The sequence below is a fragment of the Plectropomus leopardus genome, chromosome 13 (assembly GCF_008729295.1).
Source record: "Plectropomus leopardus isolate mb chromosome 13, YSFRI_Pleo_2.0, whole genome shotgun sequence".
Lineage (NCBI taxonomy): Eukaryota > Metazoa > Chordata > Actinopteri > Perciformes > Serranidae > Plectropomus > Plectropomus leopardus.
In genome coordinates, this window is record NC_056475.1 from 23,331,166 (window position 1) to 23,357,830 (window position 26,665).

At 38.6% G+C, this 26,665-nt stretch overlaps 2 protein-coding genes across 2 annotated transcripts in view; one reads left to right on the plus strand and one right to left on the minus strand.

Moving 5' to 3' along the window:
• Positions 1 to 5,697, plus strand: part of klhl13 (kelch-like family member 13) — a 45,107-nt gene extending 39,410 nt beyond the window's left edge. Inside the window, exon 8 of the mRNA XM_042499660.1 lies at positions 4,617 to 5,697. Within this exon, the coding sequence (XP_042355594.1) occupies positions 4,617 to 5,104 (488 nt within the window). The 3' untranslated portion in view covers positions 5,105 to 5,697. The remainder of the gene's footprint in view (positions 1 to 4,616) is intronic.
• Positions 5,698 to 20,412: 14,715 nt separating this feature from the next.
• LOC121952522 (LRRN4 C-terminal-like protein) lies at positions 20,413 to 22,675 on the minus strand. Its single transcript, XM_042499267.1, has 2 exons — positions 22,585 to 22,675; positions 20,413 to 21,857 (listed from the first exon to the last, which is right to left on the minus strand). Exon 2 carries the CDS (start codon positions 21,847 to 21,849, stop codon positions 21,124 to 21,126), a length of 726 nt encoding a protein of 241 aa, XP_042355201.1. The 5' UTR covers positions 21,850 to 21,857; positions 22,585 to 22,675; the 3' UTR covers positions 20,413 to 21,123.
• Between the last annotated feature and the right edge of the window lie 3,990 nt (positions 22,676 to 26,665).

Sequence of the window (26,665 nt, forward strand, 5' to 3'; positions counted from 1 at the left end):
ATGCATAATGGCTCATATGAAAACTGTAATAGATTGAAGTGCTTTTAAGGCAAAAGGTACAAAGAGTTACCCATTAGAGGAATTTTGTTGCGCTGAGGCCCCGCTGTAGCGCCCACAGTCTCTGGGGTTACAGTCTTGCTGTGCAAGGTGACCCATGCTGAAGTGCAGTTCTATGTCCGTCTGTCACAGCGGATCAGGTCACATTGTGCGGCGGTGCTGCTGCGCTGTCTGAAGGTATTCTGTCAGCTGGATGAACCTGACAAATGCACTCAGCCTACGGACCATCACAGCTCAAGTGGTGTGGCAGAGTTCAGACACGAGTACTGAACCAGCACAGAGCCACACAGCCTCTGGTTCACCGTCGTACCTGAGAGATTAAGGTCTTTGTGAAGGTCCGGTGGTCTCACATTCAGACCATCTTTTAGGTATTTACTGAGTCATCCACAGCGAGGATGCTCCACTCACGGAGTAATTTTGACTGAGGTGTCCTGACAGGAGACAGTCTCACAGCCTTGAGCTCTTGTGATTATTATAAATATATTTTTGCATTGATTTGTAGTAATTATAGCCTAACTACAGGATTTTGGAGGCTGATACTCATAATTATATTTGGAAGTCCCTTATGTAGGGTTGGGCAGTTAATCAAATTTTATTTTTAATTTGACTTCCAATGGTTATGAAAACAAGATAATCCAGATAAAACTGTTATTATGCCGTTTTCAGTTTCGCAATGATGCTCTCATTTTGTTTTGTGTTATAAATCCTGCATTCCCCTTTTCCTTTAATGCGGTGTGCATTTGCCCCTCCCTAAGAAAAAGAAAAAATATCTTTCAGCCAGGTTGTGGCATGTTGAGTTGAAGCCTGTTTTTCAGTTGAATTATATTCAAGAAGTTCAAGAAAATCCACTGTTAAAAAGACATTTTTTTTTCCAAGTTCAATAAATGCATGATGTTGCTGAAGTCAATTAGTAATCACGTTAAATAGTTTTGATCCTAGTATGGACCAAAATAATTGTGATTATGATTTTTTTCCATATTTATTTGTTTATTTTTCTTGTGACCACGGTGCATACTGAGTGGGACATTTTGCAGTTAAAAAATAAACGGCAGTATTTTTGGGTGGGCACTAATTGTGACACTGTTTCTAGATGTACTCAAGCCTTCTTTGGCATTTGTTCTGCTGTTTCTTATAACTTGTCAGCCAAAGTACTCACCAGTCAAAATTTATAGCACACTAATATCGGTAAATAAACTGGTTCGGCTAATTTATTGGTGTAGCTCTAGTGCTGATAAAAACTGCAAGTCATCAGAATTTGTTTTTAACTTGCCATTGTAATCATCATGGATGTGATGACCTCTAGTCAGAGCTAAGCTGCAAAAACTAAAAGCACAGTTGATGATGTGACTGGTTAATGAGCATTCCTGCACTCATTAGCTGGCTGTTTAGACAAAATGACCGCTCTGAAGCGACTTTTTTGTTTTTTGCCCTGATTGTTTTCCTACAGTCTGTGCACTGTATATGTTTCTAACAGGCTATAGTTTGTTTACTTTAGGTTCAGAATTTCACAGCGATCAGAGAATTTCATTGGAGCGAGGAGAGATGCAGGACCTGAGTGAGGGCTGTCTCAGACGCCGATTTAGAGTGGAAACGAAGCTCATTAGGGATTTTAATGTATTTGAAAGAGAGCTTGTTTGTTATGTTCGTTGTTTGATATTTTTAGTTGAATTGGCTTCATATCAGTGGTTCTTTTTGAAATATTGCAAGTACTGACATAAAGGCAGCAAATAATTTGGAGATTGATAAAAATATTCTGAAATAAGACCTTATTTGATATGAAGTCTGCTACATTTACTCTCTTCCATTTTGAGTGTCCAAATTGTGTCCATGGCATGGACACAATTTCCTGCCAACAGTTCCACATTGCCATCTGTTGAATTTTATAGATGTAAAAATTACCTTCGTGTGACTCAGCATTTGTCTCCAATGACCCAAAATGACGATGATTCATAATGTCTGCACAGTCAATTTGCTGCTCACTATAGAGGGTAAATGATTGTCTGTTATGAAAGGAGTGGTGAATTAGTGAACAAGGGAGTGATTTTCGACATGAGTTTATAAGATCTCATATTCCAAAAGCGGTGAAATTTGGCTTGACATTAAGGATTTCAACAGCGTGGTTATGGTCAGTGGAGAAATGTCGGTTTCTGAATGTATCTCACCTGAATGTGAACTATAAATGAAAAACACTGTTATTTTTTAATTTGATCTGAATAGTGAAAAGAGGAAGTTAAGTGATTTCAGTTGCTCTCATAATGAAGAAAATTCCACATTTAGTTCTATAAACAGTTTAATACTATAAAAAGTGCAATGCTGCTGTATTGATTGAAGTGTCTCGCAGTATTTAATTATATTTTATTAGTGTTGTGTTTATTTTGAAAGACCTGCATTTTGTAAAAAACTAAAATATTACTTTAATATATATCCTATTATATTATTACTGTAAAATTGAAGTAAACACAATAACCAATTATTTTGTGCAGACATGTTAGCACAAACATGTGTAAGAGTGCTCCTCAGTGTTCATGATTCTGTTTTCACCTGAAGAAATCCCAAATAAGAAGACATTGCTGAATGTGAGAATCTTTGTGAAAACTGCGTAAGCGGGTTTTAGGAAGATTTTTTTTTTTCTTAGCCAATTTTCAACCATCTTTTTATGAAAACAATGTGGGGAGCATGCCTGTTTCTTGCCTCAGACGTTTTCAGAAACTAATTTTAATTTCTCGTTTCGCTTTAATGGCGAGAGTTTGTGAACAGGAAGTGGGCACCACTGCTTCCTGCACAGTGAAAAAGGAAGCTGAAAAATCGAGATCAACCAGTGAAACTAAGCAGCGCTGATCAAATATAAGTTGTATATTTCTTACCATTTATCTGTAATATGAGATCTGTCTGGCCGCCGTCGTTGTTTCACACGGACCATGCTACATTACGCCAGGCGCATAGCATTCTGGTAGTTGTAGGTTTTCTAACTCTTGAGCAAAAGCAACCTTTTTCTGTGATTTCTTTGGTCATGCAGCACCAGTTTGAAATGTTTTTGTGTCTTTCTGATGCATAAACGGCCCATTTTTGTGTGAGAACCTTCTTTAGGTTGGATGAGGCAGTGATTGTCCTGTATTAGTTGCATTCATAACTTATATTACAGAAAAACGTATCCATTTTGAAGGGTAGCTCGTCTTTAATCTGCATCCTTGAGAGGTTTTAATGTAGTTTTTCCAGAAACAAGCACAGATCGTCAGTAGATGTAATATAAACTGTATCTCAGAGTCTGGACACTCTTCATCATTATGGGTTATTTTTGGAATACGCTGATCTCCCTTTTTCCTGCCTCACCTCTGTGTCTATTCTCCATCTTCTCTTTGGGTCCCTCTCGTGCCGACACTGATTCAACCAGCCGAGCAGGTCACTTGTTTTACAAGGGGACTCTATAGTTATTTTATACCTACGTGGCTGAACAGCGACATGTTTTTAAACGGCTTATGTGGCAGACAATACCAACAATAACCCAGTCAGTCCTGCGCTGTCTATGGCAGGACAAAAGCTTTCAGCATGTCTCTCTGAGATAGGCTCAATTTGGCTAAACCCTGTCCCCTCTTAGTGTCTCGCTAATGGCTCTGATTAGACATTAGGATCCCGGGATACTGATCAGACATCATTGTATCAGGGAAAGGCCAAAGCCCTCGAACTGAATCAGAATAGCAGCAGGGCCCCTCGAGAGGAATTATGAGGACCTTACGTCGGCTCCAGCACTGTTCCCTTGTCAGGATTTTAATAGCAGACTCGCCCCGTGGACTACTTGGATAAAGAAAATGGATAGTCAGGCTATCTTTGGGTTTGATCAGTTAAGGAGGTGCAGCATCACAGATCTGAGTCATGGCAGCTGAATAGACAGCTTAGGCCCCAACAATAAACCGAGCACACGATCACTGGGCAGCAGCAAAAGAGGGATTCTGCCTCTATTCGGCATGCTCTGCAAATCTTCTCCGCATTTGCTCCTAGTCACTCTGCCTAAGGGGGGAGGGGTGGGCTGGCTTCCACCCAAATGCATGCTGGGATTGTGTTCCTCTTTATTTTAAGCCTTCCCTGTAGACATGTCCTGTTTTTTTTTTTGTTTTTTTTTTTCCTCCCCACTTTCCCTCTGCTTTTTTTGTGTCCCGCCGTCTACAGTCTGTTTGTGTTTACGCGCATGAACGTTTTGTAACGGTGTTCGTCTTTGTACCGAGCGCTCATCATCAGCAATATTTCACACCGTGGAAAAGAACATCGATGTCACTCTTGTTTGTACAATTACGGTTTACCCTGTTTGTTGGCTTTTTGAGTTTGCGTCAAAGTTTGAGAAACTGGGATCAAGGAAAGGTGAGAGCTAAAAAATGCACAGACTTTGTCCTGGTTCTTGGTAATGTTATGGCTGGTGCTCCACACGACCTACATAAATAAATGTAGGTTGACACGGGTGAATGAGTCACAGACAGGTCTGATTGACAGGTTTGCAAAGCTGTTTTTACTCCCCCAAATGATCAGTGTGGAGGCTAATTTGTGCTCTTTTTTCCTTGTTGCTGCAGGGGGAATCACTCATGACACTTTTCAGAAGGAGCTGATGTGCTTTGACCCAGATGCAGACAAATGGACTCAGAAAGCACCCATGACGACGGTGCGCGGCCTCCACTGCATGTGCACTGTGGGCGACCGGCTTTACGTGATCGGGGGCAATCACTTCCGGGGCACCAGCGACTACGACGACGTGCTGAGCTGCGAATACTACTCCCCCGCCCTCGACTTGTGGACTCCTATCGCGGCCATGTTGCGAGGCCAGAGCGACGTGGGCGTGGCTGTGTTTGAAAATAAGATCTATGTAGTGGGCGGCTACTCGTGGAACAATCGCTGCATGGTGGAAATAGTACAGAAGTACGACCCCGAAAAGGACGAATGGCACAAAGTGTTTGACTTACCCGAGTCGCTGGGCGGGATCCGAGCCTGCACACTCACAGTTTTCCCTCCTGAGGACATCTCGGGCTCACCCTCCAGAGAGTCGCCCCTCTCAGCACCTTGATGAGTAAAGGGGGGGAGCCCTGCTCACACCCCCGTGTCCCCTCGCCCACTCGCCCCCCCTCAACAAACACTCCTTATAGACATTGTTTGCACTTCCTCTTTGGACTACATCTGTACTGCATCCCTAAGTATCCCTCAGTCCACCTCCCCTAAAGCTGTGCAGAAACCCCTCCCCAAGTGATTACACCTACGTACCGATACGGTTTGGCAACCTAATTACATGTTAATGTTGCATACTCGGTATATTTTGGCAGGAAATACCTTGACTTGAAAAGTGACTTTGCAAATCAACTTTTCTACCTGATGTCTACAAAGTTTTCTTATGTCTCGTTTTCTTTAGGCGTTCTACCTTGAGATGTTGACTACCGCACTGACTCTCTCTTCTAGTCTATGCCAGGTTAGATGCAGGTGACTCCAGAAAGCAGAATCGTAGGGACGGACAAGCTTCAAAAACACAGCCGGTTTTTAACTCAGGGGTTGGCCCAGGCCCCGTCTACGTTGCTCTCTTACAGTTTCAGTTCTTTCCTGCTATTGCTATGAAACTGTTAACAAAATGGTGTTTTCTAAATTTAATAAACATGATTTTGAAAGTAATTAAAATGTTGTTGTCATTGCTGACCACAGCAGTGTCAGGCCCATCCTCAAAAGTTGTTATATTAGTGTGACTAGACAAAAACATCTTCAACATGGACATTTGAGCTGGCACAATATCAGAGTTTCACTGCACAAATATTGTGGCCAAAAGAATTCACAATAACAAAATGATCGCAATAGCTATGGAAAACTTTAAATAATAATAATTGGTCAAATTCATCTTTAAATCCGTTCATTGGTTCGAGGCATTATGTTTTCAGGTTGTGCATCTATCTGTCCATCCGTCACATTCTCGTGAAAGCGATATCTCAGGAACGCGTTAATTTTCCTCAGATTTGGCACAAACGTCCACTTGGATTCAGTGGTGAGCTGATTAGAATTTGGTGGTAGACAGTCAGTGTGACTGTGACCACGCAACATGTTTTTACAGAAACTCAAGAATTAATGCACTAATTATGACAAAATTTCAAACAAATGTAAAAAAAAAAAAAGGATAAAATCATGTCATGTCATGTCATTTTATTTGCAAAAAATCAATTATGTGATATCATATTGTTCTGCAAAAACACTTTTCTTACCCTTACTGAACAGCAGAACACAGGTTCACAAGGGGAGTGAGTTGGTGACACTAAATCTTAAGTGCCCACCTTGAAACTGTGCTGACTGTAGAGATCTTCTGTGCTGCCGAGGGGAGGATGTGTATGAAGTGTTTTCACAGACATGAATGTAAACTGTGAGTGCAATTTGGATGGTGCGCAGAGGCGTTCAACTGCGAGGAAGTCATTTTAGTTTGGTAAATGTGTAACACTCAAAATACAAGTAGGAAAGAAGCAGAAATTATTTAAGACTTGCTGGATTACTTAATATTATCATCATATGTGTAATATTAACATAATATCAGTATTTCAGTTTTTCTAAATATCACGGTTATCGTTTTGGTAATAACACCCTAAACACATATACTGTATAATTCATGTCAAGCCATGTTCGGTTTAGCATTTTGACTCTTTCCAAAAGAACAAAATGTGTTTTTCTTGTGATGTATAATGGATATTCTGTAGACTGGTTAGTTTTTAATCACCGGTGAACACAGACACTGCAGGTGGTCATTGTTGATGATTTGAGGGAAGCCCTCTCACTCTGGTACAAGATTTGTGGCCTGCTGTGAGAGAAAAGTTGCCTCTTTTGTAAATTTGACAGTGAAGATTGAGCTCAATTTTAAAATGATGTGACCTGTGACCTGTCCCAGATAAGGGTTATAAAATCAATGTCTGTTAAATGTTTAACGCAGTGACCAGTGGGAGTTTTCTGCTGACCAGTGTCAACTGGAAAACTGGCACTCCCAGCGCTGTCGCCTCTCCTCCTGGCATCGAGACAGACGGTAATGTCGTCCACAATCTGCCCACCTGCTCTCAGACGATTAAAACCCTTATTAGCAGCATATGGTGTCCGAGGCGTCTGTTTCGTGCTGCGACCAGGAACAAAAGATTTGTGTAATCATCAGGTGAGTTTGGTCTGGAGCTTTAAATCCTCATTATACTCTCATTATATCCCATTAATGAGACTCTGCAGTAGTGCCTCTGATTTGAATGCCTGCTCCTGTGTTGTTCATAGCAACGAAATCTCAGCTTATAACAGCTTATTTTACATAACATGCTTCATATTGGTGCCTTTCAATAAGTCACTTTTAGCTTTTGAAACTGTTGCATTCCCTTTTTTTTCTGGGCCAGATTGTAAGTTTTGCATGTTCTTTTCCTTCTTTCATGGCAGCTCCTTTAGTTATTTGTGATGCCTTGTCCTGTTGTTTTGAGAAGGACTATTTTAAAACCTTTTTTGTGACATTTCAAAAGCTCTATTTTGTGCCGCAGCTTATTGTTAAGTCCTTTTGATGAAACGGTTTGCGTCATTTCAAAATAGGCCGTTTGTAATCCTTTAATGGAAAGTCACTGAATGAACACAAGACCCAAAATGTAACTGGGCTCAGCTGCTGGCAAACTCATACATGACAGAAGGCGGTAAAGGGGCAGGAATTTAGTGTCATCTTTCCCAGGACATTACACTGAAAATAAATCACACACTGTTGGCCTGCTACCCTCCGTATCACCCCTGCACCTGAAGGCAGTAGCAAGAGTCAAGAGAAGATGGAGTGATGCTGTAGCTAAATCACCACAACAGTGACCCGAACTGGAAAAGTAGGATGAGAAGGTGGTAGAGCTCGTTAGCCCAGTACAGGACTGAAAATATGTTGCCTGTCTTCCTCTCTGCATCAATTTTAAGTGCTCTAAATTTTTGGCAATAAACATATTTCACATTTGCCAAAGTATGTGGCGTCATACACTCTGTGTTACCAAGATGAATTGTTATTAAAGCTCAGATAGACATGAGGAAATAAACAGGGAGATCATGTTAATTTGCCAGTTGTCAGAGATGTTTTCATACTATTTATACTATTGCATAAACTTTATCTCTGGATGTATGTTGTCACTGTGGTAAATTAGCAAATCAGTGCAGGACTTCTTTATTAGGAAACTTGAATTTTTAGCCATGTTAGATACATGGCTCTAAGCATGGCAGTGTTAGTCTGTTGTTCCGCTTAGTCCAGAGTGAAATATAATAGCGACTTTTGGATGGATTGGATAATCTATTCAATGGTCAAACTTTCATGGTTCCCCAGAAAAAGTTGAAATTTAAAAATATTTCTCACTACATGTTTTACTGAAGATAAAAAATCCATTGTTTTTATGATGTTTTGGGGTCATTTTTTGTTGTTTTTCTTTTCTCGTTTGGCTTATTCTCAGGTATTTTCCTCTTTTTTTCTGTTAATGTTTGGGCAATGTTTTGATAAGTTGCTTCTACCCATTCTTGCATCAATTTGATGCAGTGCCTCAATTAACCAACTTCCCTAAAGAAAACTCACATATCCCATCATACCTACACAGTGAGTAACATACATCCACATAAAATAACTTTATACCATGATGAAGGATTTTATTCTCGCTCTCTCCACCCCTCTGCTTCAGTGCGAGCATTGTTCCAGCAGTCAAAGCGGACAGATTGCAGGCTGAGTTTTACAATAGCACTCAGCTGTTCTCAGACATATTTTAAGCATTAATTGATTTTTGAATGGATTTGAGAGAAGACATTCAAGCACTGACACTTTAATTAATCTTTTTTTGACTGTGCAGAGTACTTTAAGGACAAACACGCAAAAAAAAATCTACCTCAGCATATCATCACACTTTGCAGTGATGCAGCACATGATGTCCTAGATCCAGTGTGTAATTCCTGCCACATGGTTGCATTGTTTCCTAGCCAATGTCAATATTACATGACACAGAGCTTTGTGTGTCCCAAAGACTGAAGGCTTGGATTTTTAATGAACAGTGTGTCCTCAGTGCTAAAGCAAAGAGAACTGGAGCAAGAAATTACAAGCATTCACCACTCCTCGTTCCTCCTCCTCCTCCTCCTCGTCCTCCTCCTCCTCCTCCCCTCTGCTTCACTACCTGTGTTCCTCAGCAGATTTCACCACCACTGGAGGCACATTCACTTGATTCATGAAGCAGATAAAAGAGGTGCGTGTGGATTACGGCCTGACTCTTGACACAGTGCACATTTGCGACTCGGTGTGTCTCCAGACGGCTCCTCCTCTCATCTCATCCCAGCCAGAAAATGACCTAGTTTCTGCAGGCTGCTGGGTGTGTTTACATACACAGCACACTGATGACATTGTCAGTCAGACAGCATCGCTCTCAGCGGTGAAGAGAGGGATGCTCTTACAGTAACTAAAGCTCCAATCCGCCTCCTATCATGATGAAATACTCTGCAGAGCCACAGATCCCTGCTGTCCTCTGACTGCATGCATGATGGTGTTAATGGCTATTGATCTTTCTGGCTGGCAGGCGGCCAACATATCCTGATGTTGCTCCTGCTAGATATATTTATTTTTGCACTGAATCACAAGCTGCCCTCTGTTGTTAGACTCCCCAAAGGTTTCAGGTCTCAAAAAAGGTTTACATCTCTCTCTTCTCTTTCTCTTTTTCATCATGAATATTCAGAAAAAGGTCAAGTCCTTGCTCTCCTCTCGAGCTCTCTATCCCCCCGTGACTGTGTCCTGAATAATCTGTCCCTGATTCATCTCTTGTTCCAGTGCTTGTTCCTGCCCCAGCTGTAGTTTTTTTTTCATTATAACAGAGGCAGGAGGGGTAATTGGGATTTGCTTTGTTCAACATCTGGCCATGCATCAGTCCTAGATTCTAGTTTATGCTTCAGTTGCATCTCTAAAGGTATTCTGTGTGCGTGCATGCTCATACAGATTGGATAGAAATCTGTTATGCTGCACCTGGCCTAAATAGCATTTTACATCTTGTGTTTAAATATTCCCATTGCACAGTTGTCAGATTGTTGCAGTGATGCCTACATTGTATAATCTGACAAGTTGATTTTAATAAAAAAAAAAACAAAAACAAAATCTAGGACACAGACTGCCTTAAAAGAATGTAATTAAGTATAACTAATAGTATTAATTTAGGTTTACTTAATATATAATTGGTAACTTAAAATTGTGTTATATTTACCTTATTTTGAGAAGTTGGTGCAACTTAAAAATGAAAAGTTTTATTGAATCAATCTTTATATATCTTAGCAACTTGTATAAACCAAGTTTACAGTGCTATACATCTATTATATTTCATTATTGTCTTCATTATTGTCAAAACCCCTTTGTGATGATCAAATCAAGTCAGACTAACTTGGTTTACTGAAGTTGCTAATGCTTAGAAAGAAGTTCATTCAATTGTCATTTTTGAATTGCAACAACTTCACAAAATTAAGTAAATCTAGCAAGATTTTAAGTAAATTTAACACTTAACCAGATAAAATAAACATAAATTAATAGTTACATTTCTTTTCCTTCTTCATGGGAACGTGTTTCTAAGATTATTTTAAGTTAAATCAACTTGTCAGATTTTACAGTGCATGAAGGACTGGTGTTCAGTTTTTGGACATTACTGTGTTTCATGTTCTCCCACTTTTTCATGCAAGTTCCCCCTCCGTAGTTCAAAGTGGATCAGAGACTCTGTGATTGACTGGCAGCCTGTCCAAAGTGTCTCCTTAACGTTCATCCCAATGCATGCTGGGATATGCTCCAGTGCCCGCTTGACAAGGAAAGGGAAAAAGCAGGTAAAGAATATAAATAGGAGGGGTGCAGACAGAATGATCCCGTTTGCACACTGAAAACTTTAAACAATGAGATTCTCTTTCGAGGCAACAAAGGACGTATTATTTTATAAATTACATAAAAAACGTGGAGCTGAAACTGTGACGCCACTCTGGGAAAACTGCTTAACCTCTCAGGGTTAAATACAGCTTCTGTGTCCCTGCGGACACGCTTAAAGATTTAGCTGATGGCGCCTGGGTCGGTCACACTTAACATACAAAGCATACATGCTCATTCTAAAAATGATTATATTTTTCTGTCACACACAGTCTGCTAGTTCATTGAGGTCCTATTATGCAATAAAATAAGCCCAAAGAAGTGTGAAAAAGTGCTTTTGACCCTTACAAAGGGACATGTTGCGATGAATCTTCTTTCAATATGTACTATGTCAAGTGTTATAATGTTCCCCGCTGTAACAATAAAAATGCTCTCCGCCTTCTGTGACCTGAATACATTTGCAGGTTTCTTTGCAGGTTCTTCGTTTGTAGTGATTGTTGTTTTAAAGTCCTCATTATTTTTACTAATTCACTGTAAGCCTGTAAATCTCTGCAGAGATCTTTAATTTGTTCAGCAAGTTTCTTTAATTATGTCTCCCCACTGCAAAACAAACTGAAACATAAAAAAGTTTAAAAAAGTAAAGAAGAAAAAAAAATCTGGGACATCGTATTCTCCTATAATTTCCTGAATTTCCCTCTTCTGTTTTCTAAATTAACCGTGGTGAAGTCAGGTTATGTGGGACATCAGCTGAATTGGGACAAGTAAGGTTTTACATCTAGGGCTCTTTGAACATTAGCAGCTAGTCACCTGCTAAGATATACAAAGATTAAAAAAATAATCTGTTCAAGGACTCCCAAGATGAGCCATTTGTCATGTTGTCTTTCTCTTTTTGCTGATAAGAGTGGTGCAGCTAAATCCATGAGGGTAGAACAACAATAATGTTTTAGGATGTTGTATTTTAATGGGACAGGGTTTTGAGTCAGTGCTTAATACATTCAGGTAAAATGGGACCAAAAAAAAGCTAAAATGGGACAATTTTTTGAAGCGGGATCATTTTTCAAGGCTACCAGTTACCATTAAATTTACAACCTACACTATTGTGTTCCACAGAGTCATACTACAGACATTTTTTTTAGTATTTTTGTCAGTCCAGAGTTACCCATAACTGTACCACACACACACTTACATTGTAGACAATATGGCATCAAAAAAAGCAGAAAGGTTTGATGATCTTTTTAATGAACAGGTAGGTGTAGGAGTAATTTCTGTTAATATTAATATTTGATAACTGAGCTCAATATGTTTTTTAACTGTGTCTTAGTTTATATACTTGGTAAGGTGAGAGGGTAGATGTTTTCCTTTTGTTCTTGTAAGTGCTCTTACTTTGAAGGCTCCCCTCCTGACACTGGATAATTAGGATGGTGTTGCAGGTGTTTCATCAGTCCGTCAGCTCAGAAGGAGGCCAGCAGAGGCCAGTTTTTTCTTTGTTTGATTCATGTTGTTCGGTGCAACTTGTTAATATTTTTGGATCATCATCACCGGTATGGTCAGACTGGACTGTGGAAACTAAGCTGCTACAGTCAACATTATAAACACGGTTAGTAACACAACTCATTACTCATCTGTTTCCTGTTTGGTGTGAGAAGCATGTTGGAATCTGTGCTGGGTGTCTACATGTGGAAATCAGAAGCCACCACAAGTGACATAAATGAATTCATTACTAAATGACGGAACAAATCAATGGATTTAACCATTTAAGAAATAAACAAGTGTGATCGTCCCATTTTACTGGAACATATATCAGAGTGAGGTATAGGGGTTCTTGATGTGTTTGAAGGTCTGAAGTTTCTAAAGTGTATTATTTAGCAGCACATTTTCTTTATAGAAATACAGCAATATATACCTAAAAAGTCTTCTCCCTGACTTCACCTTAAGTAAATTTATCTTTATGATTGGAGTGCATTTTTTTAGTTAGACAGAAAAAGTCGTCATATTGGTCACGGCAAACACTTTTTCCCCCTTTAAAGGGATAGTTCAGAATGTTTGAAGTGGGGTTGTATGGGGTACATATCCACTGACAGGATTTTACCAACGGTAGATGGCGGTTGGCATGCTCTCAGTGTGGAGAAGCAGCTGGGGTCCAACATGAAAGCCAAGCAATCTACTGCTGTGGAGGCATCAGCAACAAAAGATATTTTAGCCACCAAAAAAAAAAGTTCCACATAAAAAAATAATCAGTTTAAGTTTGCGCTTTATTTTAAATATTTTAACTGCATACCTTAATGTCAGACTGTGATTTCTAACAATACAATGATGCTGTTTTATCGCTCTCTTCAAAGCCAGACTCCATTAAGAAAAACAGTAATTTATCATCACTGAACACAGGAGTTGCTGGTCTACAGCTGCCTCAAACAGTTGCTCTCTTTTGTGTTATTATCTGACTTTCTAAAAGGCTTAGTTTGGATTCACCAAAAGTCACACTAACATGAGAAAGCTTAATTATCGAGGCAGCAGCAGACCAAGTGATATTTGTTTTTTGGGTGGCTATAATATGTTTTGTCCAAAGCAGTAGGCTACATTGCTTGGTTTCTGTGTTGGACTCCAGCTGCTTCTCTAAACAGGGGGCGTGCCAACTGACATCTACTGTATGAAATACACTGACTATGGATAAGCACCTCATATAACCCAACTTAAAAAATTCCTAACTGTCCCTTAAACACATTATTTCAGGTTTTTTACATTACAAGTTATGAGTTTCAACACTGGTTTTATTTATCCCACATTTATATAATTTTACCATGTGTATAACCAAAGAAATTAAAGAAAATACTACCACTAATATTACAAATAATAATAAAAATAAAACAAGTATCAGCATGAGTGTGCATGTATCCTCTGAACACTGGCACACAGGGATGGACTTTTTTTTTTTGTTGCTATGATGTAAAAGAAAATGTCATGACTTCTGGCCTGTGAAGGCGTGTGACGGTTGACCGAGCAGGGTTGCGTTTGTGTGTGTGACAGTGCTGATGCCAAAGTGATTGATAACTGTGAGCTCCAGCTCAGTTTCAACCTCCTCAACTCTGTCCTGTATAATGCCAGGTGGTTGCCATGGTTACCCTTGCTCTTCATACAAGGAAATAGGGAGGGGGGAAAAATGAAAGATTTTCTCCTCCTCTGCTTCATGAAACGCTCTTGCTGAGTTTTCCTGGGGAGTTGAGAGGAGAGTGTTGACCTGCCTGTCGAGCAGTGGATGAAATAACATTATGAAAAAAAAAAAGATGGAAAGCAAACATTTAGCTGCCTCTTCAAACACAAACCCTTACTCTCCCCTGTGATGGAGAAGTGTGGCTGAGCTGATTACCGCTGCAAACTCATTTTCATCCTTATTAGAGCAACTAATTTCCATTTCCATTACATTATCGCTGAGTGCATGCCAGAGGTGGCTTTGATTTCTGCAGTGCTCTTTACGATAATGACCTCTAGTGGTTTTCTGCAAAAACAATAAAAAGCAGCTCTGACTCACACTGAACCTGTTTTTGAAAGATGTCTGGATGATGAAAGATGTCACACTTTTTTTTTCTGCAACCAGAGTGCCAAAAGGAGAAATGTAATCTAACACACGCCTTGTTGCATTTCCATAAACCCCGATCATCCTTCCAGTGACATCAGAGTTACACTTAGAGACACAAGTTAATCTTTTTATTTACAGAGTCGTGGTTCAAGCCAAGACAGACAGACACACAGTCTGAGACATAACAGGAGTAAACAGGATGAGACGCCTGCAGGGGGGGATCAGTTTCTTCAACCACCCACTTAGACCCAGAGTTTCCTCTGATGAAGGCCACAACATGGCCCAGAGTCACCCTGTAAAAAGATGTTTTTAACTCCAAACGACACTTTGCATGTTTAGCAAGAAGCTCTTTGATTGACACACTTTTTCTTTTTATTCATTCCACAAAAAGCCTCCAAAGAAGTGGAAACCTTTTCTACATTTGAATAAAACCAGTATGCGCACAGGGCTGGTTAGATCCAATAATGGGCACTGATGGATGCCTGACCCACTTTGAAGATTTTATGCCCTGTAAAAGCTGACCCCAGCGGGCACAGAAAGCAGCCATTAGTGCCCCTGCTGGTGGATCACTAATAATAAAATACTAACATTCATTTACCCAGCAGCAAATGCAAATTAATTTTTCATGAATAATTAATTGCATGAAAATGAATGACTGCTTTGAATAGGTAGTGGTATGATGTTATGAGATGAACATAATAATACAACCCACAATTATTTTCATTGCAGTAAAGCCTCTTAAAGCCTCGGCCACAGGCTGCTGCACATGAGCATATACTCAGTGGTTGTTTTTATCCAGAATTCACTTCTTATTCTATATTATTTCATGTTCAACACAGACCATGGACAGAAAAATGTAATCACTTCATGAAAAAATAATGTAATCTTGCAAAAGCTGCAACAGAATGGGGTTAAATTAGGTTTGATGCTGACATATTTTTAATGCATTTGATACAGTTTGGCCATCATGTTTCTACTGATTTTCATGTAATTTTCTTGCATGTTTTATTAAATTCTTGTTCGTTTTTGGTTCACTTTTTTCGTTGCTCTTCGCCCTCTTCCCATGTTTTTTAAAGAAATAAAGCCAATTTGCTAAGGTTTCAAGGAATTAAACTGGGCCTACTGAAAGCAGGGACTTGAACTGATTCTTTAAACAGTAACTCGGGACTTGCTTGAGATTTGGAGATTGAGACCTGCTCATGTGACTCTCACCTGTGCTGTTTACATGTTAATGCATCAGTAATAAATCCTATGATAAAATACAGGGATGAGGCCTACTCAAATACTTTTGTTTTTGATACTTTAAGAACTGTCGCTGATAATGTTTGTGTTTAATTAACATTTTGAAATCAGAACTTTTAATTATAATTATTTTTTCATACATTATAATATTAAAATGTTGATATTAGGAGTTTTAGGTGAAGGATCTAAATACTTTTCTTACCTCTATGTTGTGTGCTCGGCACTTAAGATCTGTTTAATCACTTGTTGCATTAAAATGTCACAAGGTGCTGTTAATGGATACTGAGCAGCTTTGTCCACATAATTATTACTGTGATGATTTCTTTAGCGTTAATGTCCTTTTCTGTCCTTTAGTGCAGTCAGGCCTCCTCGCTCAGGGATGGATGTGACCAGCAGAGGGCAATAAGGTGACTTTTCTTCTGTGAGCCTGAGGGCAATGAAGAGGCCTCTAAAAGGTACCTTTATAGTAAAAATTGTCTTGGATGCTCAACCCTCAGTCGCACTAAAAAAGAATTGCATCGGCAAATAATTATACAACCTTGTAGACTGTTGAATATGTTAACAAAATGCATCAATTTATTAAGACAAAAACAAACATTTTCCAAGGATGGTGCATTGTAAAAAGTGCAAAGATCAATGTAGTGTAATAGATAATAAATAGAAAATAAAAATAACTTTATACAATAAACACATAAAAATAAATCAACAAAAAAAAAAATACTACAAATAAAAATGAATTTAGTAAAAAAAAATCTGGTAAAAAAAGTTGTCAATGGTATATAAGGAAAATGTGAAAATAAGAATCACTTCATACAATCAACATAGAAAAATGAATTAACAAAAATAAATACATACAAATAAAAAAATGAATCTAGTTTTAAAATAAAATGGTTAAAGAAGCCCAAAACATTTACATATTAAGCAGAGAAGATTAGGTGAGTCATTTCTCAACTATCTGTTTAATAATTAGCCTCGGTCTTAACATTATGCATCACCTGCGTGTAAAATCCAAAACGTCATCAATACACATGCAACCATGTCATGCAGCAGTTCACGGACCACACAAATACTCATTCTTACACAAACCATCGTCACTGTTAATCACAGTTACAGTTACAAAGGGGGGGCAGGTACAGACTGGCACAAAGTATCTTATTGTGAAAACCCAAAGATTGAATTCAGCTGAGTCACTGTTTTATATGTGACCTCCTCACCGGAAAAGTATCATGAGTCACTGGGTTTACTGAATGAGAGAGCAATGATTCAGTGTCACTCTGTCCTAAACACAACACACATCCCTGCTGCTGACCCCATTGCAAAATTGCCTGCGGTCTCAAAAAAGGAAAAAAAAAAAGCGTCATATCTGAGATTCCTCAAATCATTTATCTGCTACTGTGACTGCTCTGTCTTTCTTTTAAGATGTTGAAATAAAAAAAAATTCTCCTACGCACATTCTATACATGACATCTGTACTTCTTCCATAGAGGGAGAGACACGCCGTATGTTTGGGAGGTGCTGTCTGTCATTACAAATATTTGGAATTTTTTCACTGAAAACCTCAGGAGGGGATCATTAATCAGAGTGCAACAATCTGCACCAGCAAATGATGTCACAGTCTGCGTATCTTCTGTATGTTTCTGATCAAATTACAAATTTGTCTAAATTTTCCAGTGTAAAAATAAAATCCTCCATTTCATTCAAGTGATATTGCTGCTAAAACACACACAAAAAAGCACCAGTCTATGGAAGCAAAGACAGGCAACACCTAACTACTGAAAACATAATGTTGAAAGTCAATCATTGCTGAATTTATAGCATTGAAATACAATAAATACCTAGAAAAGGGTAACTTCAAAATTATGATTTAAATTATTATTATTATTATTATTATTATTATTATTTGTAGGTTTACACATCCAAATATAACATTCAAAATATTCAGTCTTCGAAAAACAACTGAACAATAGATTGTCAACCTTAAATAATAAAACAAATCAATTTGATCTGATGAAAGTAAAAAAAAAAAAAATTAAACTGAATATGTAAGATATATTGGGAATGAGATCATGTTTTAAGTTCAGAGGAGAGACTGGACACACTAGAATTTTCTCTTTTTGAAAAAAAGGAAATATTGGAATATATGTATTTTGCGATAGGAAAACTTTGAAATCATCTTCTTAATTTCAAAAAGAAGGACACACTGCACAAATAAAGATACATGTAGTTGGATCTTGGGTACTCTGTTGCTTTTAAAATCCAAATTATTAAGGCATTACTTCCATACAGTAGATCATGAGGCTTAACTATGTCTCCTCTACATCTTCTTTACACTCACACAGCTTTTATATCTTACATTGAGGTTATATATTTCTGGGCTCTGCATTATTATGATCAAAGAGCTCAGCAGCATCAAAACCCCAAGAGCAGCTGGAGATAAAGTATGACAGGAAACCAGTTTTCTCATTGGGGAACTTTTTAACTCTTTATGATAGGGAGCTTTTTTTAATCTTTATTTTGATTCCTTTGTAAAATTAAAAAAAAAAAAAAAACAACCAAAGTTTCTAAAAAATACTTTATTTTTCTTTTAAAAAAAAGGCAAAACACATTCATTTTGAAATAAGATACATAAATACATTTTGTGCTGTTCTGGTACCATGCATTTCTCAGGCTGTAATATTCGACATGGAGTCTAAGTACATTACATGTTGTTTACAACAGGCTGCTTCCAGCACATAATATTGTACGGCCCATGTTTTTGCATTTCGCCTCACACAGGCCCATTCATGTCAAGATTTCCCTCCCAGTTTGAGAGCGACTGCACTCAGGCTGAATATGTGTCATAAAAGCAACATCTTGAGGCCATTTCAGTGAGTGAAATGAACAATCTGTTGCGTCTCCAAATTACAGATGTTAGCTGACTTCCATGCAGCTCTGCGTGATGTAAGTTGTGCTGTGCAGTTGGAGTAAGAGAGATGCCAGCAGCAGTGGAACAACTCTGTGGCAGCAGCCAGAGCAAAAAGGAATTATAACATGGCTGCGAGACATACAGATGGAAGCTTCAACATGAGATAAACTGGGGGGGATTTAAATATTGGACTTTCTTCTCTTTTTCATCATGGCAGAAAAAAAAAGCCCGGAGCTTCTCACCAGCCCAGTGCCGCTGGATGACTGGAAGTCTCAGCTGGAACGAGACAAGCTTCTCAAAATCCATATCAGGGGAAAAGGCTATTGTGTGAGAGCTGGAAAAACTGCACTGAACACTTGTGATCATCCAGTAACACTGACACAACTTCCGACAATGAGACTGATGGAAAAAACACAGCCATTCCAAAGCTATTACATATTTTGACACGTGGGTGCAAAAGCAACTAAAGCAACGTTAAATAGTCAGACCTTTAACATATAGTTTGAGTCTGAACAGTCAGTCTTTTTTGCACAATAGACTCCAGTTTGTTTCTCTAAGCTTGTATTAGTTTAAGGAAACCTGTCAAATCAAACTTTTAACACGTAACAAAGTGCAAAGAAACAAACCAAAGCTCATAAATACTTAATACGCCACAGCATACACTTTAAGTCCTTAAAACCATAATCAATCCATTCACGCTTTAATTAAATATATAAAATGAGGAACTCTCACAGAGAGTTTTCAAAGAAAACATAACATAACATGCTGCATAACCCTATTTAAATTATTCTAACATGACCACATGTAATAATAATGTTTTCTAAACCTTTGTACTAACAGTTTGTCATGTAATATTCATCACACGATTAACACTATTCAAAGAAAACCATGGATCGCCAAATCTGATTATTAATTTTTTTTCAGGCAAATTAAAGGATTAAGTGTTCCAAAAAATCTGCTACTTATTAATCTTCAATCATGTGACAACTCATCGGATTACTAGAAAAATGCATTGACACAAGGCTGCAAACAGGACAGTTTTCTTCGCTTATTAAAAGCTAATGTTTTGGAGATACATGGTTTTCACAGGACGGACAGCTTCTGTTAATTCTCAACTCTCTGAAATCTAGGAATAAATAAATATCAATATACTATAGATTATCGCACCTTGGTTTTGCATGTTTTGTCCTATAAAGTAACATTAGTGAGCAGTTGTTCTACGAGCGGGGACTACAGGCTACGATGTTCCTTGAAGTCCTGATACTTTGTGTCCACATTTTTTTTGTCTTCCAGGTTTAATTTTCAGAAAACACACTTAAATAAAAGTTAATAAAAGTTTAAAATGGACCCAGTTTGGGTAATTACTAGGTTATCTTTATTAAACACTGCAAGTGAGGTGTTTTAACCCTTCATTAGCGTTATTTTTTGGGTTATTTACCCAAACTAAAATATGGTTATTCTGACCAACAAGCTCAAGTTTTACCTTAACCCTTTGAAATCTGAGCAAATTGGTTTGATTTCTTTCAAAAACATAGGAAGAATACAGTGAGCAACTTAAGAGCACATGGCCCCAAAAATAACAAAATATTAGAAATATGTTACAAGAAAATTACCTGAAACTGATCAAATTTAAAAAAAAAAAAAAAAAAAAACAAACAAGAAAATGATCTGGAAAAATTATAAATTTTTTTCACTAACATGATTTTAAACAGATAATTATAATAATCATAAATATAGTTTTCAGGACATTTTCCCCCAAACTTTTATTATTTTCGTGTTACACCTGTTTTAAAACTAATTTTCAGGTCATTTTCTTCATTACCTTTTAATCATTTCTTGCAATTTGTGACATTTCTTGCGAAGTTTGTCATTGCATTTTCCCTCGTGTTTGTGAAAGAAATCAAACCAATTTGCTTGTGGTTCAAAGGGTTGAAGCTGTCACAAATATCTTCTTATTATTATTCATTAAAAAATGATATGCATGCAACGGATACACATCTAAACATTTGTTAACAATAACAAATGCTGACATTTGATTTTAAAAGAGCTAGATATGATTATAATGGTTTGCAACCATAGCATAATTTATTTAAAGTACGTAAATAACTTACCAGTAATATTTAAAAACACAATAAAACTGGGTCAAAACAACCCATTGTCTTAAATGCAGTGTTGTTTTAGTGCGATGGTGACCCAGTGGTTTTTAGTGTGTAGGAAAAACACGCAAAATTTTTCTGCAGCTGGTTTTCAAATCACAGATGTGGGAACTTCCTTAAACTTCCCACTGAGGGGTATTCAAAATAAACCAGGAATTAGCCATATACTGCACGTATACTCATGTGGGGGGACGGACTTTGTTTCCTTCTGCATCTCCTGGAAGCGTCTTTGTACAGAAAGCCTCGGATGTTGTAATGTGCTTACAGTTAATTAACTGCGATGAGCAGTCTCATGGGACAGAGTCTTATCTCAGCGAGCGTCCAGTCTGTTTTCTGTTCACTGTGTCTCAGCTGCGTCATGCATGGAGATGCTGGCCTCCTGCTTCCTTTGCCTCTTGTGCCTCCAAAGCAGGACGCCCAACAAGAGGAGCAGCAGGAGGCCCAGCGCTCCCCCGATGAGTCCTGCTGTCAGAGGCAGACTGCTGTCCCGGGGATGGTACATCTGGCAGGACCCCTCACCTTCTCCAGCATCATTAACGGCAGACACACAAACCTTCACGATGTGGTCCCTGTTTCCAACTCCACCGCTCCTTTGATTCCTCCCAAATGTCTTTGTGTCTACCCCTCCTACTGTCACAACATAAGATGTGACGTATGAGTAGGGCGCACACCAGTGAACGACAACCTCTGACCCGTTCCAGGACACTGATCTCAGGTCGGGAGCTTCGGGGACTTGGTTATTTAAAGTGAAGCCTGGACACAAGCAGCCGGTGGAGGCTGCTAGATCAGAGCAGGGGATCTGATTATCCAGACAGGGGTTGTAGTCGCATCGCTTAGTAGTTTTTGAATATGGAGACACTCTGATGTTTACAACAGGGGTGACTGGATCTTCATATTGAGTGTAATCCTCATCAGAAGCCACAAAGTCCTCGGTCAAAAGTGACATAGGTTTCATGGCATTTGTCTCTGCGTCTTGAGATGTGGTAGGCAGAGAGGAGTAACCTCTGATGAGAACCAGGCAAATGATCACCAGGGAGAAAAGAAGGTCCCTACTGGCAGCCATCGCTCTGTCTGGAGATCACAGGGAGCAAAACACCATCAGTTAGTTGGAAAATCTGGTTTTTTGCATAGGAATGATAAGTATCAGCCCCTTGGGTTTCCTGCCATATGTACATTCAGAGACTCTTCTGTTTTCTTGCATGAAAGAGCCTGAATGAGGACGAGCAGTTATTCCTCCCCTGATGCTGTGTCTTTTAGAGATTATAACTGCAAAGTGAGGGAACGAATCGCTTAAATGTAAGCCTAGTTTCTGCTGGAAAAACTTCTCTAAATCCAGAGCGCACCGCTTTAACACTTGCAAATGTCAAAACTTGTGGGCACTTAATTAGTTGAAATCTATTATTCTGTAACATCTTTATGAATGCTTATATGATTTTGTACACAAAGCTGCTTGAAATAATCCTCATTTGTTACATTTTTGAGGTACTTCACACTAATTCAGCATTCCAGGCGGTATTGCACAACAGGTCCAAATGCCTGCACACCCAAATCACAGCTGCACAGCCCTCTCAGATGGATCCAGTTACAGGAAAGCTGCCCTTTCCACAAGAATCCACACAAAAATACCTGAAATACGCTTTGTGGTGGACATGCATGAAGAGCTAGGACAATCAGCCCATTCAGACATCTCCTAAGATACGTTAAACTTTACCGAAAACAGAGCAGGAGCCCCCATTCAATAGTGCTCTTTTTGCCAAAGCTAAATTCTCGAGTCAAATATTCAAAGATATGAACTTACCTGTTGTTTGCAAAAGTTTATCTCTTATTAAAATATGAGAGAGCTCCTCGTCTGTCCTCCACTTGCTCTCTCCTCCTTTATACACTCTCCCCAAACAATCACCTCCTTCTTTCCACCCTCCCACAGTCCCCCCTTATTTCCTTCTGCACCAGCTCCACCTCCCTTCTCCTTTGCTAAATAGTTTAGTAATGTGAGTGACTGAGTGTACTTGCTGTTAGTGGTATTACTATAGTCTGCTATTAGTTGCATCACTGCTACCTAATTTTCTTGTGAAGTGAACCACATGGATTCCTGTCTGTTGTATTCCTGAAGGTTCGTCAGAGCATTTCTCGCCTGTTAATGAGCTCTTGTTTCCCTTTTTAGGGTTGAGGGGAATTGTATAGGATTGGGAAATGTCTGTGTCGGGTTTTCATTCATTGGAATTTGTCATCACTGTCATATGCCAGTGGCTTCAGGCAGCACATACCATCGTCTTAAACACTATAACCTCTCACCTAAATGAAATGCATCACTTAATTCCAAACAGTGAGGCAAAGCGGAAAGGAGTGAAACTTTTGTGCAGCTGTTGACCATAAGGCCGGTTATAAACCTGACTGGACTTGTTCCCGGAATGATAAATTTCCATGCTGGTACTTTTCTTAAGAAACACAAATGGGTGAAAATAGGAGGTGAAAAACCAAGTGGTTGTAATTAACTTGATGTTACACCAACAGAACAACACCAAAATGCCACTCAGCGCTTGAGGGAAAAGAACATGATGTTTTTGTCAATGCGACATGTGGAAAAGCAACTTTGTGTGACAGCTGTGGCTTTAAATCCAGCTGCTCACATCTCTGCTCTGCTCTTTTTGAGCTCTGTCTGCATAAAAAATGACCACGAGTAGCTTGCATTGTCCTGTACAGGAGTTCAGACAGCTCTGACAACACCTAAATATAAGCTTATACTTAACTGATGAAGTCAGTGTACAATTATACTGTAGGGGAGAGCGGGGTCCGTTTGGACAGGGCTTTTTAAGCAGTCTTCTAAACAACCATACCAATGCCAATGCTCATGCTGCGTTTTATTCACAGCTTTGAAATCTATGGCTTCTAAGTGAAATTTTGGCTCCTTTGTTGTTTTTCTTCTGCTGTACTGTTTTAGTTATATCACACATAAACATCATATTGTTGGAAAGTTGGTTTTCTGGATGGTGGTTCTTGTGTAATTAATTAATTTTTGTTGGTAGTGTCCAAAGTGTGTCTGGTTTCCCTTGGATGGTTGGGATGGTATTGTTTATAGTTCTTACTTTGTTACAAATCGGCAAAAAGAGGATAAAAACATGACAAAGGCTTTTCCTTATTTGATAAGACCCATGTGAATTCACTGTGTGTAAAAAAAAATGCATGGGCTTAATACAGGCCTACATTTCAAACACTTAGGATACTCAATTTTTTGAATGTGCAGACACTTTTTCACATTTTTATAGCTCTCAAATTGTTGTTATTGACTTTCTTTTATGCCTTTGATCATGGCTGTAGCCGGCACAGAGGCACTGTGTTTTTAGGTTGTCCGTCCATCTGTCCACTTGGACTGATGAACTGATTAGAATTTGGTGCTCAAAGGTCAAAGGTCAAGGTCACTATAACCTCACCAATTACATTTTTAGGTTTCTCTCCTTCATGTAAATCTGCAGAATTCTGCTGACAGATATAACACCATTTCCCCCCAATAAATTATTTATTACTTTTATTTCTTGTATCATTATTTTCTATCGCGTCTTGTATGAGCATTTGTCTGTGGGTGAGTAAAGGTGTTTGGGTCTAACAGGAAAGAGTGCGGGCGTGAAGGTGTGAGGGAGATGCATGTATCTGCATGTAGGAATGTGGGTATATTTATGTATTGTGAAATACTGGTTGTGGGTATGTATTACAGTATTTGTCAGTCTAATACTGAAGAGCATGCGTCTGTTTTTGCTTAATGTTATAGCCTGTAAAGAGGTTTTTTATAAGAAGCCATTGAGAGAAACAGTGACACAAATTTCAAAATAAATTAATAGAAACAAAGATGGTGTGACACACAATATGAGTCTGTTGGAGACAGAGCTGAAGACACTGACTGTGAAATACTTCTGTTGTGACTCTGGAAGTGACACAAAGTCAAGCAGATGGTAACTGTTAGATGGTTTGTTATATAATGCCTCAATATGCACTGCCCCGCCTTGCCCTGGACCACATCACTTTTTCCCCGAATCACTGTGTGCCTGGGATGGATCTGCTTCCGTCATCAAAACAAGTCCATAAGGAACAAATTATTTTTATATATGAAATGGAAGCGGCCCAAATGAATACTACGAGGTCCTGTTATAGCAGGATCACAAGACCTGCAGAACAAACCGCACCAGTTAGTAGCATAACATTAAGATATGATCAATGCAATGCAAATTTTATACATTAAAAGTCAAATAAATTATTATCATGTGTTTTTTCTTTCTAACAACCTGGGGAAAACAACAAAATGTTGAGGCGCTAGAATAGACCAACCCGATGCCCTGCATGAGGCAAATTTGATCCATTAAACTAGAACCACCGGATTCTTCTTTACTTAGATCATTTTTAAAACCTAATTTCATCTTTAACCCTTTGAAATCTGGATCACCATAAGTTTTCTTAGGCTGCGTTCAGACATCTTTAGCAATCTATTTAACCCTGTGAAACCTGAACAAACTTGATTTGATTTTCCAAGAAATTAGAAAAAAGTGACAAGAAAATGACCTCAAAATTAGATGAAAGAGTGTGGGTGGGTTAGGGACTGGTTTGAAAAACTGTCAACAAATCTATATTTATATTAACAACAATTTGATGTTTTGAAATTATGTTGGAGAAATAATTTATCATTATTATTATTATTATTATTATTATTATTATTATTATTATTATTATTATTATTATTTAGTTATTTTCAGGTCATTTTCTTGTAACTTTTTTTTTTTAGACAAATTTCCTGATAATGTTTTGGATATATTTTGGTAATTGTCTCCTCATGTTTTTGAAAGAAAACAAACAGATTTGCTCAGGACTGAAATGGTTGAAAGAGCTAGTCTACTAACTGTTAACAGATGCAGGAATAAAGCATTGCAATATGCTTTTTCAATCATAATTGCAGGCATTATTTATGGGGAGTGAATTGCCCGATGATTACACTCATCTCTCTGAACAAATAATAAAAACATGATAATAAAAAATGGCCCTATCTTAGTTTAAACATGTTGTGCATGTCAAGTGCTCTGTATTTTCCTAGTTTGTAAGGAGTCAATCCAAAGGGAGATGATTTCTGTAGAGCTGGCTTCCATATCATTCATTACAGGAGTCCACAGCGCCTCCTAGAGCCTGCAAAGTAATAAGACGCAAAATTGGTCCAAAAAATTAAGAAATAAAATGAGGGTGTGTTTCGCAAAGATCCAGGCGGGTCTGTGTTTTCTTAGTTACACAACAGGGTGTAGATGAGATTGATTAGTTTCCATTAGTGATTGCACTGTGACAATGAGCAGATCGTCTGTGAAGCATCACAAAGTTCATGATACGGTCAGTTTCACAGCATCCTGCATGAAGCGGCGCAGCCTGCAGCACACTGTTGGTGAGGGATAAACTGTTATCTCTGTCGCTTGTTTCAGAGTTCGTATAATCCTCCGAGAGGTGAATGACCTGCGGGTACTTTAGATATTGAACCCTGAGAGTTTAATTTTAGACTGAGAAGAGGAAACTTAGGCTTTTCGCCGCAAATGGCTGCTGCGCTGCCGGGATATTGGATCACATTTATCCCTCAGTTGTAACTTGCAGGCTGACAAATAGATTGTATAGTAGCCAACACTTGCACTGTACATTGGCTCAACTGATAAAACAAAACAAAACAAAATAAAAAATAATTGTCAGACATGGAGCAAGGTTTGAATAATTGAAACCAGTGACCATTACAACTCCTTTATGGCAATGACAATTTTATGTAGACAGCACATGTCATTACACATAAAAAGTGCTTTAAACAGAACATATAGCCATGTAGCCTAAAAATATATACAAGATACAGTCGCTTTTGAGCATGACTC

Coding starts and splice junctions, on each gene's coding strand:
- LOC121952522 (XM_042499267.1), bottom strand. CDS start 21,849: ATGGCTGCCAGTAGGGACCTTCTTTTCTCCCTGGTGATCATTTGCCTG.